We start from the raw sequence: 19,773 nt of genomic DNA on the forward strand, positions 1-19,773 counted from the left end.
GCTCGGGGGTAGAAGCTGTTAAGGAGCCTTTTGGTCCTAGACTTGGTGCTCTGGTACCGCTTGCCATGCAGTAGCAGAGAGAATGGTCTATGACTGGGGTGGCTGGAGGCTTTCACAATTTTTAGGGCCTTCCTCTGACACCACCTGGTATAGAGGTCCTGGATGGCAGGAAGCTTTGCCCCAGTGATGTACTGGGCCGTACGCACTACCCTCTGTAGCGTCTTGTGTCAGATGCCAAGCAGTTGCCATACCAACCAGTCAGGATGCTCTCGATGGTGCAGCTGTAGAAATGGAGGATCCGAGGACCCATACCAAATTCTTTCATTCACTCTCTCCCTTCTCTCCTCTTCTGTCAAAGCACCTGCACACTTCCTGACATGGATTTGACATGGATGGACAGTCCCTCTAGGCAATGCTTACACGAATCCTATGCTTTAAAATCCTAGCGTGACGACACTATTTTTTTCCTCTGCTCTGAGACTGCCCTCATTGATGGCGTTGTACAAAACAAAGTCATCAGTGAACGGTTAATCTCCAACCGATCAGAGTATCAAAGCCAACGACACATTTTCAAACAGCCGCTTTACCCACGTGTTCTGGAACTGGCCCGACCCATCAGTTTCTGGACCAATCAAACGGACCCGAATGTGTCCGCGTTTGGTGAAGGATCGGGGGGGAGGTACTCAGATTGCGACCAGAAGAAACTAACGTCTGTGGGAGTGGCCTAGCGTTTGTCCTGAGCGAGGGGTCTGGTTGCCAGGCAGTTCAAATCTATGTTGGGGAGAGCACACCTCTAAAGCAGGTGGAGACTCTGGGAAAATCTCCTCTCTCTCCTCACCTTCTCAAAACCTATTGGAGAAGGTCAAAAGGGAGAGCCTCTGACTTCCTCGTCCAATGGGTTTTGGGGAGGAAACGAGGAGAGAGGACACGAGGAAGATGCAATTGAGATTCTCCCTCTACCAGCCACTAGTGTCACCTTTGACCCCCAGACATCAGTGGGTGTGGGATGTCAACACTGATTTAACCGAACCAGACGGGGCCACGATCGGCGTGCTCACCTTGCAGCACCGCATCATATCCGTCAAACAGGGACGCAGTAGAACCGGGCCACTCAACACCGGTCTGTCCCAATGTCTTGTTTACCGGGAGGACCCGGCAAGAAACGGCAGCCAAGATGCCTGAACGATAAGCAGAGAGCGGATGGGGCAGGAGGTGTGTCTGCGGATGGGGCAGGAGGTGTGTCTGCGGGACAGGTGTCTGCGGGTGTCTGCGGGACAGGTGTAGGTGGGTGTCTGCGGGACAGGTGTAGGTGGGTGTCTGCGGGACAGGCATTTATGGGTGTCTGCGGGACATGTGTGTGTGTTGGTCTGCAGGACGGGTGTGTGTGGGTGTCTGCGGGACAGGTGTGTGTGTGGGTCTGCAGGATGGGTATGTGTGGGTGTCTGCGGGACAGGTGTATGTGTGGGTCTGTGGGACGGGTGTGTGTGGGTGTCTGCGGGACAGGTGTGTGTGTTGGTCTGTAGGACAGGTGTATGTGTGGGTCTGCAGGACGGGTGTGTGTGGGTGTCTGCGGGACAGGTGTGTGTGTGTGGGTCTGCAGGACGGGTATGTGTGGGTGTCTGCGGGACAGGTGTGTGTGTTGGTCTGCAGGACGGGTGTATGTGTGGGTCTGCGGGACATGTGTGTGTTGGTCTGCAGGACGTGTGTGTGTGGGTGTCTGCGGGACAGGTGTGTGTTGGTCTGCAGGACGGGTGTATGTGTGGGTCTGCGGGACAGGTGTGTGTGGGTCTGCAGGACGGGTGTGTGTGGGTGTCTGCGGGACAGGTGTATGTGTGGGTCTGCGGGACAGGTGTATGTGTCGGTCTGCAGGACAGGTGTATGTGTGGGTCTACAGGACAGGTGTGTGTGTTGGTCTGCAGGACAGGTGTGTGTGTTGGTCTGCAGGACAGGTGTATGTGTGGGTCTGCAGGACAGGTGTGTGTGTGGGTCTGCAGGACTTCAAAAGAACCGAACGGGGGCAAATGTATAAAAAAACAACTACACAAAATATCTGAATGACAGACTGGGCACTGCCCTACCCCCTCTCCTTCTCTATTCTCTGGAATACAAGAACGCAGTCTGAATCCAGGTAGCTAACACATGGAGCACGAACAGCAGAGTCTCTGGCACGACTTCCAACGAGTGTGTGGAGAGAGAAACCAGTAGAACAATACATAGCCTGTTACAATAGAACGGTAGCAATGAAATAGAGCTCATTCTGTTCTGAGCACTGTTCTAGCTGTTGATATCAACTCAGAGAAAACACACAACCACATATTGGCAATGGAGATATTTTAGATTCCTTTATTCATTAGTTTCATGTTTTTGAACTCTTGTAAAACTATTTGAAGTGCACACTGGATTCACAATGGGTTTGAATACATCACAATCCACTTTCAGCCTGGAATTTCATGTTAACAAAAAGGTAGGGGGAACAGTGTGTTGGGGCGTCCGCTCTGTTCTGTATGTCCCTCTATGGTAGCCGTAGTCATCTGATCACAATCCTCATTTCTTACCTGGAGACAATAAAACATAATATCAGAGGAAATAACAGTTGGATCTTATAAAACTTTATTGAGACACACAAGTCTTAACAACCATGAAAAATGTCCAAAGAAATGTGTTTTCCTTGATCAGCACTGTAACATGTTGACTTTCAGTCAGAAAAACTACTGGGCCTATAACCTGTTATAACCTGTTATAACCTGTTATTAAGCTTGTTAGGCCTATAACCTGTTATAACCTGTTATAACCTGTTATTAAGCTTGTTAGGCCTATAACCTGTTATTAAGCTTGTTAGGCCTATAACCTGTTATAACCTGTTATAACCTGTTATAACCTGTTATTAAGCTTGTTAGGCCTATAACCTGTTATAACCTGTTATAACCTGTTATTAAGCTTGTTAGGCCTATAACCTGTTATAACCTGTTATTAAGCTTGTTAGGCCTATAACCTGTTATAACCTGTTATTAAGCTTGTTAGGCCTATAACCTGTTATAACCTGTTATTAAGCTTGTTAGGCCTATAACCTGTTATAACCTGTTATTAAGCTTGTTAGGCCTATAACCTGTTATAACCTGTTATTAAGCTTGTTAAGCCTATAACCTGTTATAACCTGTTATTAAGCTTGTTAGGCCTATAACCTGTTATAAACTGTTAAGCTTGTTAGGCCTATAACCTGTTATAAACTGTTATTAAGCTTGTTAGGCCTATAACCTGTTATTAAGCTTGTTAGGCCTATAACCTGTTATAACCTGTCATTAAGCTTGTTAGGCCTATAGCCTGTTATAAACTGTTATTAAGCTTGTTAGGCCTATAACCTGTTATAACCTGTTAAGCTTGTTAGGCCTATAACCTGTTATAAACTGTTATTAAGCTTGTTAGGCCTATAACCTGTTATAAACTGTTATTAAGCTTGTTAGGCCTATAACCTGTTATAACCTGTTATTAAGCTTGTTAGGCCTATAACCTGTTATAACCTGTTATTAAGCTTGTTAGGCCTATAACCTGTTATAACCTGTTATTAAGCTTGTTAGGCCTATAACCTGTTATAAACTGTTATTAAGCTTGTTAGGCCTATAACCTGTTATAAACTGTTATTAAGCTTGTTAGGCCTATAACCTGTTATAAACTGTTATTAAGCTTGTTAGGCCTATAACCTGTTATAAACTGTTATTAAGCTTGTTAGGCCTATAACCTGTTATAACCTGTTATTAAGCTTGTTAGGCCTATAACCTGTTATAAACTGTTATTAAGCTTGTTAGGCCTATAACCTGTTATAAACTGTTATTAAGCTTGTTAGGCCTATAACCTGTTATAAACTGTTATTAAGCTTGTTAGGCCTATAACCTGTTATAACCTGTTATTAAGCTTGTTAGGCCTATAACCTGTTATAAACTGTTATTAAGCTTGTTAGGCCTATAACCTGTTATAACCTGTTATTAAGCTTGTTAGGCCTATAACCTGTTATAACCTGTTATTAAGCTTGTTAGGCCTATAACCTGTTATAAACTGTTATTAAGCTTGTTAGGCCTATAACCTGTTATAAACTGTTATTAAGCTTGTTAGGCCTATAACCTGTTATAAACTGTTATTAAGCTTGTTAGGCCTATAACCTGTTATAAACTGTTATTAAGCTTGTTAGGGCCTATAACCTGTTATAACCTGTTATTAAGCCTGTTAGGCCTATAACCTGTTATAACCTGTTATTAAGCCTGTTAGGCCTATAACCTGTTATAAACTGTTATTAAGCTTGTTAGGCCTATAACCTGTTATAACCTGTTATTAAGCTTGTTAGGCCTATAACCTGTTATAACCTGTTATTAAGCTTGTTAGGCCTATAACCTGTTATTAAGCTTGTTAGGCCTATAACCTGTTATAACCTGTTATTAAGCTTGTTAGGCCTATAACCTGTTATAAACTGTTATTAAGCTTGTTAGGCCTATAACCTGTTATAAACTGTTATTAAGCTTGTTAGGCCTATAACCTGTTATAAACTGTTATTAAGCTTGTTAGGCCTATAACCTGTTATAAACTGTTATAAGCTTGTTAGGCCTATAACCTGTTATAAACTGTTATTAAGCTTGATAGGCCTATAACCTGTTATAAACTGTTATTAAGCTTGTTAGGCCTATAACCTGTTATACAATGTTAAGAAGCTTGCTAGGCCTATCGTAACCCATTATACAATGTTAAGAAGGAAGCTTGCTAGGCCTATTATACACTGTTAAGAAGGAAGCTTGCTAGGCCTATCGTAACCCATTATACACTGTTAAGAAGGAAGCTTGCTAGGCCTATTATAACCCATTATACACTGTTAAGAAGGAAGCTTGCTAGGCCTATTATAACCCATTATACACTATTAAGAAGCTTGCTAGGCCTATTATACACTGTTAAGAAGGAAGCTTGCTAGGCCTATCGTAACCCATTATACACTGTTAAGAAGGAAGCTTGCTTGAATATCAAAGTGTTAACAGACTCTTCCAGACATGGAATTCTGTTGAACTATTCAGACTCATCACCATCTTGAGACAAACCAGGATTGGAATTATATTGGCACAAACACACATTAGTCTCTTGACTTCTCAACAAACACACACACACACACACACACACACACACACACACACACACACACACACACACACACACACACACACACACACACACCACTACTATGATGGAGAGGGATAGACTGGGAGTGTGTGCGTGTCCTGGTTTAGCTCAAGACGCCGATGAATCTGAAGAATAGACATGCAGACACAATTCCTGGTCTGGAAGCATCTGGAAGAGTTCTGGAACATCTGGAAGAGTTCTGGACTGAAGTGGGAATCTGGTGTTGAATAAAGAGACAGAGATACATCAGAGTAACTGATATAATGACCTACAGACAACCAGTTAGACAGAGATACATCAGAGTAACTGATATAATGACCTACAGACAACCAGTTAGACAGAGATACATCAGAGTAACTGATATAATGACCTACAGACAACCAGTTAGACAGAGATACATCAGAGTAACTGATATAATGACCTACAGACAACCAGTTAGACAGGGATACATCAGAGTAACTGATATAATGACCTACAGACAACCAGTTAGACAGGGATACATCAGAGTAACTGATATAATGACCTACAGACAACCAGTTAGACAGAGATACATCAGAGTAACTGATATAATGACCTACAGACAACCAGTTAGACAGTCAGAGATACATCAGAGTAACTGATATAATGACCTACAGACAATCAGTTAGACAGAGAGAGGGAGACAGGCAGACAACCAGTTAGACAGAGAGAGGGAGACAGGCAGACAACCAGTTAGACAGAGAGAGGGAGACAGGCAGACAACCAGTTAGACAGTCAGAGAGGGAGACAGGCAGACAACCAGTTAGACAGTCAGAGAGGGAGACAGGCAGACAACCAGTTAGACAGTCATAGAGGGATACAGGCAGACAACCAGTTAGACAGTCATAGAGGGATACAGGCAGACAACCAGTTAGACAGTCAGAGAGGGATACAGGCAGACAACCAGTTAGACAGTCAGAGAGGCAGACAACCAGTTAGACAGAGAGAGGGAGACAGGCAGACAACCAGTTAGACAGTCATAGAGGGATACAGGCAGACAACCAGTTAGACAGTCATAGAGGGATACAGGCAGACAACCAGTTAGACAGTCAGAGAGGCAGACAACCAGTTAGACAGAGAGAGGGAGACAGGCAGACAACCAGTTAGACAGTCAGAGAGGGAGACAGGCAGACAACCAGTTAGACAGTCAGAGAGGGATACAGGCAGACAACCAGTTAGACAGTCAGAGAGGGATACAGGCAGACAACCAGTTAGACAGTCAGAGAGGGAGACAGGCAGACAACCAGTTAGACAGTCAGAGAGGGAGACAGGCAGACAACCAGTTAGACAGTCAGAGAGGGAGACAGGCAGACAACCAGTTAGACAGAGAGGGATACAGGCAGACAACCAGTTAGACAGAGAGGGAGACAGGCAGACAACCAGTTAGACAGTCAGAGAGGGAGACAGGCAGACAACCAGTTAGACAGAGGGGAAGACAGGCAGACAACCAGTTAGACAGTCAGAGAGGGAGACAGGCAGACAACCAGTTAGACAGTCAGAGAGGGAGACAGGCAAACAACCAGTTAGACAGAGAGGGAGACAGGCAGACAACCAGTTAGACAGTCAGAGAGGGAGACAGGCAGACAACCAGTTAGACAGAGAGGGATACAGGCAGACAACCAGTTAGACAGAGAGGGAGACAGGCAGACAACCAGTTAGACAGTCAGAGAGGGAGACAGGCAGACAACCAGTTAGACAGAGGGGAAGACAGGCAGACAACCAGTTAGACAGTCAGAGAGGGAGACAGGCAGACAACCAGTTAGACAGTCAGAGAGGGAGACAGGCAAACAACCAGTTAGACAGAGAGGGAGACAGGCAGACAACCAGTTAGACAGTCAGAGAGGGAGACAGGCCACGTCTCACTGAAAGCTAAACAGTGTGTCCCTTCCCCCATACCCATCCACTCTTCATCCCTTCCCCCAGACCCATCCACCCTTCATCCCTTCCCCCAGACCCATCCACCCTTCATCTCTTCCCCCAGACCCATCCACCCTTCCCCCAGACCCATCCACCCTTTATCCCTTCCCCAGACCCATCCACCCTTCATCCCTTCCCCCAGACCATCCACCCTTCATTCCTTCCCCCAGACCCATCCACCCTTCCCCCAGACCCATCCACCCTTCATCTCTTCCCCCAGACCCATCCACCCTTCCCCCAGACCCATCCACCCTTTATCCCTTCCCCCAGACCCATCCACCCTTCCCCCAGACCCATCCACCCTTCCCCCAGACCCATCCACCCTTCATCCCTTCCCCCAGACCATCCACCCTTCATCCCTTCCCCCAGACCCATCCACCCTTCCCCCAGACCCATCCACCCTTCATCCAGACCCATCCACCCTTCATCTCTTTCCCCAGACCCATCCACCCTTCATCCAGACCCATCCACCCTTCATCTCTTTCCCCAGACCCATCCACCCTTCCCCCAGACCCATCCACCCTTCCCCCAGACCCCATCCACCCTTCATCCAGACCCATCATCTCTTTCCCCAGACCCATCCACCCTTCCCCCAGACCCATCCACCCTTCCCCCAGACCCATCCTCCCTTCATCCCTTTCCCCAAACCATCCACATGGAGTCCACAATGCCATCCTGTCTCCTCCCCTCCTCTCTCTTTCTTTTTAATGAGACTTTCTTCTTTGATAAAGAGGAGCAGGATGCCAGCCACACACTACAACAACTAGCCACAGCTGCCACACCAGCAGAAAACACTACAACAACTAGCCACAGCTGCCACACCAGCAGAAAACACTACAACAACTAGCCACAGCTGCCACACCAGCAGAAAACACTACAACAACTAGCCACAGCTGCCACACCAGCAGAAAACACTACAACAACTAGCCACAGCTGCCACACCAGCAGAAAACACTACAACAACTAGCCACAGCTGCCACACCAGCAGAAAACACTACAACAACTAGCCACAGCTGCCACACCAGCAGAAAACACTACAACAACTAGCCACAGCTGCCACACCAGCAGAAAACACTACAACAACTAGCCACAGCTGCCACACCAGCAGAAAACACTACAACAACTAGCCACAGCTGCCACACCAGCAGAAAACACTACAACAACTAGCCACAGCTGCCACACCAGCAGAAAACACTACAACAACTAGCCACAGCTGCCACACCAGCAGAAAACACTACAACAACTAGCCACAGCTGCCACACCAGCAGAAAACACTACAACAACTAGCCACAGCTGCCACACCAGCAGAAAAACACTACAACAACTAGCCACAGCTGCCACACCAGCAGAAAACACTACAACAACTAGCCACAGCTGCCACACCAGCAGAAAACACTACAACAACTAGCCACAGCTGCCACACCAGCAGAAAACACTACAACAACTAGCCACAGCTGCCACACCAGCAGAAAACACTACAACAACTAGCCACAGCTGCCACACCAGCAGAAAACACTACAACAACTAGCCACAGCTCCCACACCAGCAGAAAACACTACAACAACTAGCCACAGCTGCCACACCAGCAGAAAACACTACAACTAGCCACAGCTCCCACACCAGTAGAAAACACTACAACAACTAGCCACAGCTCCCACACCAGTAGAAAACACTACAACAACTAGCCACAGCTCCCACACCAGTAGAAAACACTACAACAACTAGCCACAGCTCCCACACCAGCAGAAAACACTACAACAACTAGCCACAGCTGCCACACCAGCAGAAAACACTACAACAACTAGCCACAGCTGCCACACCAGCAGAAAACACTACAACAACTAGCCACAGCTGCCACACCAGCAGAAAACACTACAACAACTAGCCACAAGCTGCCACACCAGCAGAAAAACACTACAACAACTAGCCACAGCTCCACACCAGCAGAAAACACTACAACAACTAGCCACAGCTCCCACACCAGCAGAAAACACTACACAACTAGCCACAGCTGCCACACCAGCAGAAAACACTACAACTAGCCACAGCTCCCACACCAGTAGAAAACACTACAACAACTAGCCACAGCTCCCACACCAGTAGAAAACACTACAACAACTAGCCACAGCTCCCACACCAGTAGAAAACACTACAACAACTAGCCACAGCTCCCACACCAGCAGAAAACACTACAACAACTAGCCACAGCTGCCACACCAGCAGAAAACACTACAACAACTAGCCACAGCTGCCACACCAGCAGAAAACACTACAACAACTAGCCACAGCTGCCACACCAGCAGAAACACTACAACAACTAGCCACAGCTGCCACACCAGCAAAAACACTACAACAACTAGCCACAGCTGCCACACCAGCAGAAAACACTACAACAACTAGCCACAGCTGCCACACCAGCAGAAAACACTACAACAACTAGCCACAGCTGCCACACCAGCAGAAAACACTACAACAACTAGCCACAGCTGCCACACCAGCAGAAAACACTACAACAACTAGCCACAGCTGCCACACCAGCAGAAAACACTACAACAACTAGCCACAGCTGCCACACCAGCAGAAAACACTACAACAACTAGCCACAGCTGCCACACCAGCAGAAAACACTACAACAACTAGCCACAGCTGCCACACCAGCAGAAAACACTACAACAACTAGCCACAGCTGCCACACCAGCAGAAAACACTACAACAACTAGCCACAGCTGCCACACCAGCAGAAAACACTACAACAACTAGCCACAGCTGCCACACCAGCAGAAAACACTACAACAACTAGCCACAGCTGCCACACCAGCAGAAAACACTACAACAACTAGCCACAGCTCCCTCGCCACCAGAAAACACTACTACAACTAGCCACAGCTCCCACACCACCAGAAAACACTACAACAACTAGCTACAGCTGCCACACCAGCAGAAAACACTAATACAACTAGCCACAGCTCCCACACCAGCAGAAAACACTACAACAACTAGCCACAGCTGCCACACCAGCAGAAAACACTACAACAACTAGCCACAGCTGCCACACCAGCAGAAAACACTACAACAACTAGCCACAGCTCCCACACCAGCAGAAAACACTACAACTAACCACAGCTGCCACACCAGCAGAAAACACGACAACAACTAGCCACAGCTGCCACACCAGCAGAAAACACTACAACAACTAGCCACAGCTCCCACACCAGCAGAAAACACTACAACAACTAGCCTGAGCTCCCACACCAGCAGAAAACACTACAACAACTAGCCACAGCTGCCACACCAGCAGAAAACACTACAACAACTAGCCACAGCTGCCACACCAGCAGAAAACACTACAACAACTAGCCACAGCTGCCACACCAGCAGAAAACACTACAACAACTAGCCACAGCTGCCACACCAGCAGAAAACACTACAACAACTAGCCACAGCTGCCACACCAGCAGAAAACACTACAACAACTAGCCACAGCTGCCACACCAGCAGAAAACACTACAACAACTAGCCACAGCTGCCACACCAGCAGAAAACACTACAACAACTAGCCACAGCTGCCACACCAGCAGAAAACACTACAACAACTAGCCACAGCTGCCACACCAGCAGAAAACACTACAACAACTAGCCACAGCTGCCACACCAGCAGAAAACACTACAACAACTAGCCACAGCTGCCACACCAGCAGAAAACACTACAACAACTAGCCACAGCTGCCACACCAGCAGAAAACACTACAACAACTAGCCACAGCTGCCACACCAGCAGAAAACACTACAACAACTAGCCACAGCTGCCACACCAGCAGAAAACACTACAACAACTAGCCACAGCTGCCACACCAGCAGAAAACACTACAACAACTAGCCACAGCTGCCACACCAGCAGAAAACACTACAACAACTAGCCACAGCTGCCACACCAGCAGAAAACACTACAACAACTAGCCACAGCTCCCTCGCCACCAGAAAACACTACTACAACTAGCCACAGCTCCCACACCACCAGAAAACACTACAACAACTAGCTACAGCTGCCACACCAGCAGAAAACACTAATACAACTAGCCACAGCTCCCACACCAGCAGAAAACACTACAACAACTAGCCACAGCTGCCACACCAGCAGAAAACACTACAACAACTAGCCACAGCTGCCACACCAGCAGAAAACACTACAACAACTAGCCACAGCTCCCACACCAGCAGAAAACACTACAACTAACCACAGCTGCCACACCAGCAGAAAACACGACAACTAGCCACAGCTGCCACACCAGCAGAAAACACTACAACAACTAGCCACAGCTCCCACACCAGCAGAAAACACTACAACAACTAGCCACAGCTCCCACACCAGCAGAAAACACTACAACAACTAGCCACAGCTGCCACACCAGCAGAAAACACTACAACAACTAGCCACAGCTGCCACACCAGCAGAAAACACTACAACAACTAGCCACAGCTGCCACACCAGCAGAAAACACTACAACAACTAGCCACAGCTGCCACACCAGCAGAAAACACTACAACAACTAGCCACAGCTGCCACACCAGCAGAAAACACTACAACAACTAGCCACAGCTGCCACACCAGCAGAAAACACTACAACAACTAGCCACAGCTGCCACACCAGCAGAAAACACTACAACAACTAGCCACAGCTCCCACACCAGCAGAAAACACTACAACAACTAGCCACAGCTCCCACGTCACCAAAAAACAATACAACAACTAGTGAGACCATCCTTCCCACAAACAAAACAGAAAAACAACCAAAACAGCTGGAGCACCGCGACCACCAGCTCCACCACAGCAAGCCCAGGCTCGGAGCGCCAGACAACAGGGGCCCGCAGTGTTTCATGTGGCCCAGAACGGAGAACTCTGACTGGGGCTGCGTGTCAGCAGAGGTCCCCTGGGGGTGGAGGCGAAACCATCCTGAACTAATAAATGAGTGGGTAAAGGGGTGTGTGTACCGTTCCCCCAGAACAGCATCCTTATCTTTTGACTCATCTGATGTTTCTTTTTCAACACTTCCTGTTGACTGTGGTTTTAAAGAGGGCCCTTCGGAGTGGAGTGTGTGTGTGTGTGTGTGTGTGTGTGTGTGTGTGTGTGTGTGTGTGTGTGTGTGTGTGTGTGTGTGTGTGTAGGAATGTGTTAAAATCTGCAATGGATTCATGTTTGAAAACAGGCTGGGTGACTTTTAGGGCTGCATGGTTTGGACCAACATGTTGAATTGTGATTTTTGATTTGGGACAGATATTGATATTGCAATTATGAATTGAGATTTTCACTTGGTAATTCCACCAGACATGGTTGTTTTTCATGCAATCGTCATAAAGTAGGGGATATTCTTCTACTGATTTAATACACGTCGTGTTGCCGCTTGTCGCTACAACTCTGAGGCACTTTTTTGCACAAGACATGCATTTGGTTGACATTGGTTTGCCTGTAGCCGAAATACTGCCACACCACTGAAGACGTGCTGAAATACTGCCACACCACTGAAGACGTGCTGAAATACTGCCACACCGCTGAAGCTGTGCAGAAATACTGCCACCCCGCTGAAGCTGTGCAGAAATACTGCCACCCCGCTGAAGACGTGCGGAAATACTGCCACACCGCTGAAGACATGCTGAAATACTGCCACCCCACTGAAGACATGCTGAATTACTGCCACCCCACTGAAGACATGCTGAAATACTGCCACCCCACTGAAGACGTGCTGAAATACTGCCACCCCACTGAAGACGTGCTGAAATACTGCCACACCACTGAAGACGTGCTGAAATACTGCCACACCACTGAAGACGTGCTGAAATACTGCCACACCACTGAAGACGTGCTGAAATACTGCCACCCCACTGAAGCTGTGCAGAAATACTGCCACCCCACTGAAGACATGCTGAATTACTGCCACCCCACTGAAGACATGCTGAAATACTGCCACCCCACTGAAGACGTGCTGAAATACTGCCACCCCACTGAAGACGTGCTGAAATACTGCCACACCACTGAAGACGTGCTGAAATACTGCCACCCCACTGAAGACATGCTGAAATACTGCCACACCGCTGAAGACGTGCTGAAATACTGCCACACCGCTGAAGACGTGCTGAAATACTGCCACACCAGTGAAGACGTGCTGAAATACTGCCACACCACTGAAGATGTGCTGAAATACTGCCACACCACTGAAGACGTGCTGAAATACTGCCACCCCACTGAAGACGTTCTGAAATACTGCCACCCCACTGAAGACGTTCTGAAATACTGCCACCCCACTGAAGACATTAGCACTAGCAGCAACTCATGCTTCCGACACACTGAGGTAAAGCCCCAGAGTTTCTCCTACTGTACTGTCTTTGGTAAAGCCCCAGAGTTTCTCCTACTGTACTGTCTTTGGTAAAGCCCCAGAGTTTCTCCTACTGTACTGTCTTTGGTAAAGCCCCAGAGTTTCTCCTACTGTACTGTCTTTGGTAAAGCCCCAGAGTTTCTCCTACTGTACTGTCTTTGGTAAAGCCCCAGAGTTTCTCCTACTGTACTGTCTTTGGTAAAGCCCCAGAGTTTCTCCTACTGTACTGTCTTTGGTAAAGCCCCAGAGTTTCTCCTACTGTACTGTCTTTGGTAAAGCCCCAGAGTTTCTCCTACTGTACTGTCTTTGGTAAAGCCCCAGAGTTTCTCCTACTGTACTGTCTTTAGTAAAGCCCCAGAGTTTCTCCTACTGTACTGTCTTTGGTAAAGCCCCAGAGTTTCTCCTACTGTACTGTCTTTAGTAAAGCCCCAGAGTTTCTCCTACTGTACTGTCTTTGGTAAAGCCCTCCCTCTCCTCACCAGCATCTAACTGGGCGCTTTAAGCAGGGGACCCTTGTGATTGGCCAGCATGTGTATGCCATGCAGAGAGTGAGAGAGCCCGCTTGTGATTGGTCAGCATGTGTGTGCCATGCAGAGAGTGAGAGAGCCTGCTTGTGATTGGTCAGCGTCCTCTGTGCAGAGTGAATGAACGGAGTCCAGCGCATCTCATTAGAGGAGGTAGTGTGGTCTAGTTGTTGTATGAATGAAGGGTCAAATGAAGGGGAACATCACAGCCTCTTGCGCCGTTATACATCACGTCCATATGGCAGGTTGGATGTGAATAATCACGTGGCCCAGCAGCGTGGCCTCTCTATGTCAGTGTAAACAGGGCCAGCATGCTGAAGAGGGAAACTACAGTCTCATCAAATAGGAGACTGAACAGATGGACTAGGAATTGCCAATCCATTCATGTTAGGATGAACTCTCCCTTTAAAACAATTATAATAATTTGGTAGGTGCTTATAATTGTCCTATTTCACACTTGTGTAGCAGTGTGTAGCAGTGTGTAATTGGTTAATGTGTGTGTAGCAGTGTGTAATTGGTTAATGTGTTTGTAGCAGTGTGTAATTGGTTAATGTGTTTGTAGCAGTGTGTGATTGGTTAATGTGTTTGTAGCAGTGTGTGATTGGTTAATGTGTTTGAAGCAGATCCTAACTTCCCCCCGAGACATCCACAGAGTGAGCGGGGGGTTAAGTGCCTTGCTCAGGGGCACAACGGCAGACCTTTTGGCTACTGGCCCAACGCTCTGACCTCGAGGCTTCCTGCCGTCCTGGTGGAATTAGATCTGTCACACTCTTTAACAATGTCAGAGAATTGCTGATGTTACCTTTATCCGTTAGGTAATAGGTCATTTTAGAGTGACCTACCCCTTTAACCCTTTATCTGTTAGGTAATAGTAGGTCATTTTAGAGTGACCTACCCCTTTAACTCTTTATCCGTTAGGTAATAGGTCATTTTAGAGTGACCTACCCCTTTAACTCTTTATCTGTTAGGTAATAGGTCATTTTAGAGTGACCTACCCCTTTAACCCTTTATCAGTTAGGTAATAGGTCATTTTAGAGTGACCTACCCCTTTAACCCTTTATCAGTTAGGTAATAGGTTATTTTAGAGTGACCTCCCCTTTAACCCTTCAACAGGTCTGATTGGTAGTGTACCTGGTAGTTTGAGCCACTTGGGGACCTTGCCGGTGTCCGTCCTGACTGGTTTGGTGGCCTGGCTGTGTGTGTTCGGCTCCTCTTCCTCCTCCTCAATCTCCCTGGTCCCCGCGGGGGGGTCTGGAAGGGGCTCCTCTGTTACCATGGAAGAGAAGGAGGAGGGGGGCGAAGACCTGGGCATACAGCTGAGAGAGGGGGAGAGAGAGGGTGAGGAGAGAGGGGGGAGAGAGAGGGTGAGGAGAGAGGGTTAGGAGAGAGAGGGTGAGGAGAGAGAGAGAGAGAGAGGGGAGAGAGAGAGAGGGGAGAGAGAGGGTAAGGAATGAAGGGAGAGAGAAAGGGATGGAGGAGAGGAAAGAGCATTCAGTCCACAGGATTTCATCAGATGTGTATTCTGAACACAGACATTTTCTGTACTTTAAATTCTCAAAACCAATCTCTCTCTAGACCCCCAACTCAGGGAAAGACATTTCTGGACTCTCCAGATGGGGCAGAGGACGTGTTTGGGAAGCGGAGTGTGTGTGTGTGTGTGTGTCCCAGGGGGTTCAGGCTCTTTCATGTGGCCAGGACTAGTGACCTCAGAGGTTAGGAAAGGTCATGACACCACTATCGCATGACTTCCTGTCCAGGAGATGGAACAAACACATCCTCCCCTGACAGAACATTTCACCTTTGACCCGGGTGCCACATTATCAATAACTTAAACGTCCCTCTTGCTCTCTTTCCCTCCACTATATCAATCCCCCCCCCCCTCTCCCTCCCTCCCTCCCTCCCTCACAGAAGTAGGGGAGAGGTAGAAGGTTCCCTGGCATCCCCTTTGAAGCTAATAGTGGAATGAGGGACAGGAGGAGGAGAGAGAGATGAGGAACGGTAAAGAGAGGAGTGGATGGATGAAAGGGGGAGATGGGTTAATGAGGTGGTGTGTGCCCTCGACTGGGGAACATAAATTTCAACATACCAATTAGGATTTGGCTAAAAATACTTGAATCAGTCATAGAGCCCATTGCCCTTTATGGTTGTGAGGTCTGGGGTCCGCTCACCAACCAAGACTTCACAAAATGGGACAAACACCAAATTGAGACTCTGCACGCAGAATTCTGCAAAAATATCCTCCGTGTACAACGTAGAACACCAAATAATGCATGCAGAGCAGAATTAGGCCGATACCCACAAATTATCAAAACCCAGAAAAGAGCCGTTCAATTCTACAACCACCTAAAAGGAAGCGATTCCCAAACCTTCCACAACAAAGCCATCACCTACAGAGAGATGAACCTGGAGAAGAGTCCCCTAAGCAAGCTGGTCATGGGGCTCTGTTCACAAACACAAACACACCCTACAGAGCCCCAGGACAACAGCACAATTAGACCCAACCAAATCATGAGAAAATATTTTTTGGAAAGAATTAACAAAAAAACACTAGAATGCTATTTGGCCCTAAACAGAGAGTACACAGTGGCAGAATACCTGACCACTGTGACTGACCCAAAATGAAGGAAAGCCTTGACTATGTACAGACTCAGTGAGCATAGCCTTGCTATTGAGAAAGGCCGCCGTAGGCAGACATGGCTCTCAAGAGAAGACAGGCTGTGCTCACTGCCCACAAAATGAGGTGGAAACTGAGCTGCACTTCCTAACCTCCTGCCCAATGTATGACCATATTAGAGAGACATATTTCCCTCAGATTACACAGATCCACAAAGAATTCGAAAACAAATCCAATTTTGAAAAACTCCCATATCTACTGGGTGAACTTCACTGGCAACCAGTGAAGAACAAACACCATTGTAAATACAACCCATATTTATGCTTATTTATTTTATCTTGTGTCCTTTAGCCATTTGTACATTGTTAGAACACTGTATATATATAATATGACATTTGTAATGTCTTTACTGTTTTGAAACTTCTGTATGTGTAATGTTTACTGTTAATTTTTATTGTTTATTTCACTTTATATATTATCTACTTGCTTTGGCAATGTTAACACATGTTTCCCATGCCAATAAAGCCCTTAAATTGAAATTGGTGGAGGGGGCCTAGGTGGGGGTCAGATTGGGGAAATGGCTCTATCTTTAGAGGAAGGGGGAGGTGGGGTGTGTCCTCGACTGATGGTGGAGGGGGTAACAGGTGGGGGTCAGATTGGGGAAATGGCTCTATCTTTAAAGGAAGGGGGAGGTGGGGTGTGTGTGTGTCCTCGACTGATGGTGGAGGGGGCAACAGGTGGGGGTCAGATTGGGGAAATGGCTCTATCTTTAGAGGAAGAGGGAGGTGGGGGGTGTGTGTGTCCGTGTGTTTGGCCGGAACCCTTCAAAGGGATTCCGATGATGACAGCGCTGTGAAAATAGAGCCGTCGCCCGGGGAAACACAGGCGAGCCGCGTTGCCACGACGATGGGGCAGTTCCACCAACAGGAAGTTCTGATCCTCTCCTTCTCACACACACACAAATAAAATGTTGTTGTTTGGCTGTTAAATGTCAACAGTAGACTGACCCAGCAATGGCCTCGTCTGCTTGTAGGGCCGAGACACTGGAATCCAGGAGACGTCTCTCTAAGTAACTCTCTGTGGAGAGAGAACACACCTTCAGAACCATCTCATCCAAGGCAACACGTTGAGATCAACACCAGGTAAAGGGAGACAGACCTGTCTTGACGTCAGAGCCAAAGTAGACCAGGGCAGCAGGGAACAGGTCAGCCTGGAGAGAGAGAGAGAGAGAGAGAGAGAGGGAGAGAGAGAGAGAGAGAGGGAGAGAGAGAGAGAGAGAGACGCCCGTTTCAATCCACTGCTAACACTCAAACAGCTTCTTCACCGTCACCAAACATGGCGGCACACAGTTCAGTATGAAGTCGACCACTAACTGAAGGCTCATCGAGCGGTTGGGAAAACACCTTCACCACGAGAGCCAAACAACAACCCCTGAATCACAAGCCCTGAAAGTGAAAGGTTTAAATGGTGCTGATGGCTGTAATGACTGAAAGACTGGTGATTACAGGGTGAAAACAGACAGAGTTAAGTTATTATTCTGACTCTACTGTTTACCTGAGAGAGGTAGACAGAGGGACCGTTAAAAATATCTATAGTGCTGTCTGCTGAGGATAGACACAGCCCCAAAACCTTCTCTTCCTGCCGTCCTCCCCCCTCTGTCCTCTCTCTACCCCCCTCTGTCCTCTCTCTACCCCCCTCTGTCCTCTCTCTACCCCCTCTGTCCTCTCTCTACCCCCCTCTGTCCTCTCTCTACCCCCCTCTGTCCTCTCTCTACCCCCCTCTGTCCTCAGTCCTCTCTCTACCCCCCTCTGTCCTCAGTCCTCTCTCTACCCCCCTCTGTCCTCAGTCCTTTCCTGTCCTCCTCTCTACCCCCCTCTGTCCTCAGTCCTCTCTCTATCCCCCTCTGTCCTCAGTCCTCGCTCTACCCCCCTCTGTCCTCAGTCCTCGCTCTACCCCCCTCTGTCCTCAGTCCTCGCTCTACCCCCCTCTGTCCTCAGTCCTCGCTCTACCCCCCTCTGTCCTCAGTCCTCTCTCTACCCCCCTCTGTCCTCTCTCTCTACCCCCCTCTGTCCTCTCTCTACCCCCTCTGTCCTCTCTCTACCCCCCTCTGTCCTCTCTCTACCCCCCTCTGTCCTCTCTCTACCCCCCTCTGTCCTCAGTCCTCTCTCTACCCCCCTCTGTCCTCAGTCCTTTCCTGTCCTCTCTCTACCCCCCTCTGTCCTCAGTCCTCTCTCTATCCCCCTCTGTCCTCAGTCCTCGCTCTACCCCCCTCTGTCCTCAGTCCTCTCTCTACCCCCCCTCTGTCCTCAGTCCTCTCTCTACCCCCCTCTGTCCTCAGTCCTCTCTCTATCCCCCTTTGTCCTCTCCTGTCCTCTCTCTATCCCCCTCTGTCCTCAGTCCTCGCTCTACCCCCCTCTGTCCTCAGTCCTCGCTCTACCCCCCTCTGTCCTCAGTCCTCGCTCTACCCCCCTCTGTCCTCAGTCCTCGCTCTACCCCCCTCTGTCCTCAGTCCTCGCTCTATCCCCCTCTGTCCTCAGTCCTCTCTCTATCCCCCTCTGTCCTCTCTCTACCCCCCTCTGTCCTCTCCTGTCCTCTCTCTACCCCCCTCTGTCCTCAGTCCTCTCTCTACCCCCCTCTGTCCTCTCTTTACCTCTCTCTACCACTCTACCCTCAGTCCTCCCTCTGTCTTCTCTTTACCCCCCTCTGTCGTCTCCCCACCCCCCTCTGTCCTCTCTCTACCCCCCTCTGTCCTCAGTCCTCCCTCTGTCCTCTCTCTACCCCCCTCTGTCCTCAGTCCTCCCTCTGTCCTCAGTCCTCCCTCTGTCCTCTCCCCACCCCCCTCTGGCCTCTCCCCACCCCCATTCTGGCCTCTCCCCACCCCCTTCTGGCCTCTCCCTACCCCTCTACCTACTCCTCTCCCCCACCCCCCTACCTACCCCTCTCCCCTCAGTCCTCTCTCTACCTCTCTCCCTCCTCCTCCCTCTAGTCCTTCTGGTTTCTATTATGGACTGAGCTGTTAATGACTATTATTAGAGACTCTTTGAACAAGAAACAATGTGTAGCAATGGGATAACAGACATTCCACCACTCTCTCCCTGGGCACAACATGCTCCCTTAGACCCTGGACGTCTCCATAGACAGGGGAGATTAAGGGGAGGGCTGCTATCAGAGGGCTGGG

The 19,773-nt window shown here is 48.4% G+C and overlaps 1 protein-coding gene across 2 annotated transcripts in view; it reads right to left on the reverse strand.

Annotated features, from left to right (window-relative positions):
• Positions 1–2,316: 2,316 nt before the first annotated feature.
• aspscr1 (ASPSCR1 tether for SLC2A4, UBX domain containing) overlaps positions 2,317–19,773 on the reverse strand; it is a 49,735-nt gene continuing 32,278 nt past the window's right edge. The window contains exons 14-17 of one of the 2 annotated variants that reach the window (XM_031811011.1): positions 17,754–17,805; positions 17,603–17,672; positions 15,113–15,297; positions 2,317–2,555 (exon numbers count right to left, since the gene is read on the reverse strand). In XM_031811011.1, coding sequence (XP_031666871.1) covers positions 2,545–2,555; positions 15,113–15,297; positions 17,603–17,672; positions 17,754–17,805 — 318 coding nt within the window. In that variant the 3' untranslated portion in view covers positions 2,317–2,544. Of the gene's footprint in view, positions 2,556–5,206; positions 5,372–15,112; positions 15,298–17,602; positions 17,673–17,753; positions 17,806–19,773 lie in introns of those variants that run through there. The other variant, XM_031811012.1, reaches the window with a different exon arrangement.

The sequence above is a fragment of the Oncorhynchus kisutch genome, unplaced genomic scaffold, assembly GCF_002021735.2.
Source record: "Oncorhynchus kisutch isolate 150728-3 unplaced genomic scaffold, Okis_V2 Okis01b-Okis20b_hom, whole genome shotgun sequence".
NCBI classification, from domain to species: Eukaryota; Metazoa; Chordata; class Actinopteri; order Salmoniformes; family Salmonidae; genus Oncorhynchus; species Oncorhynchus kisutch.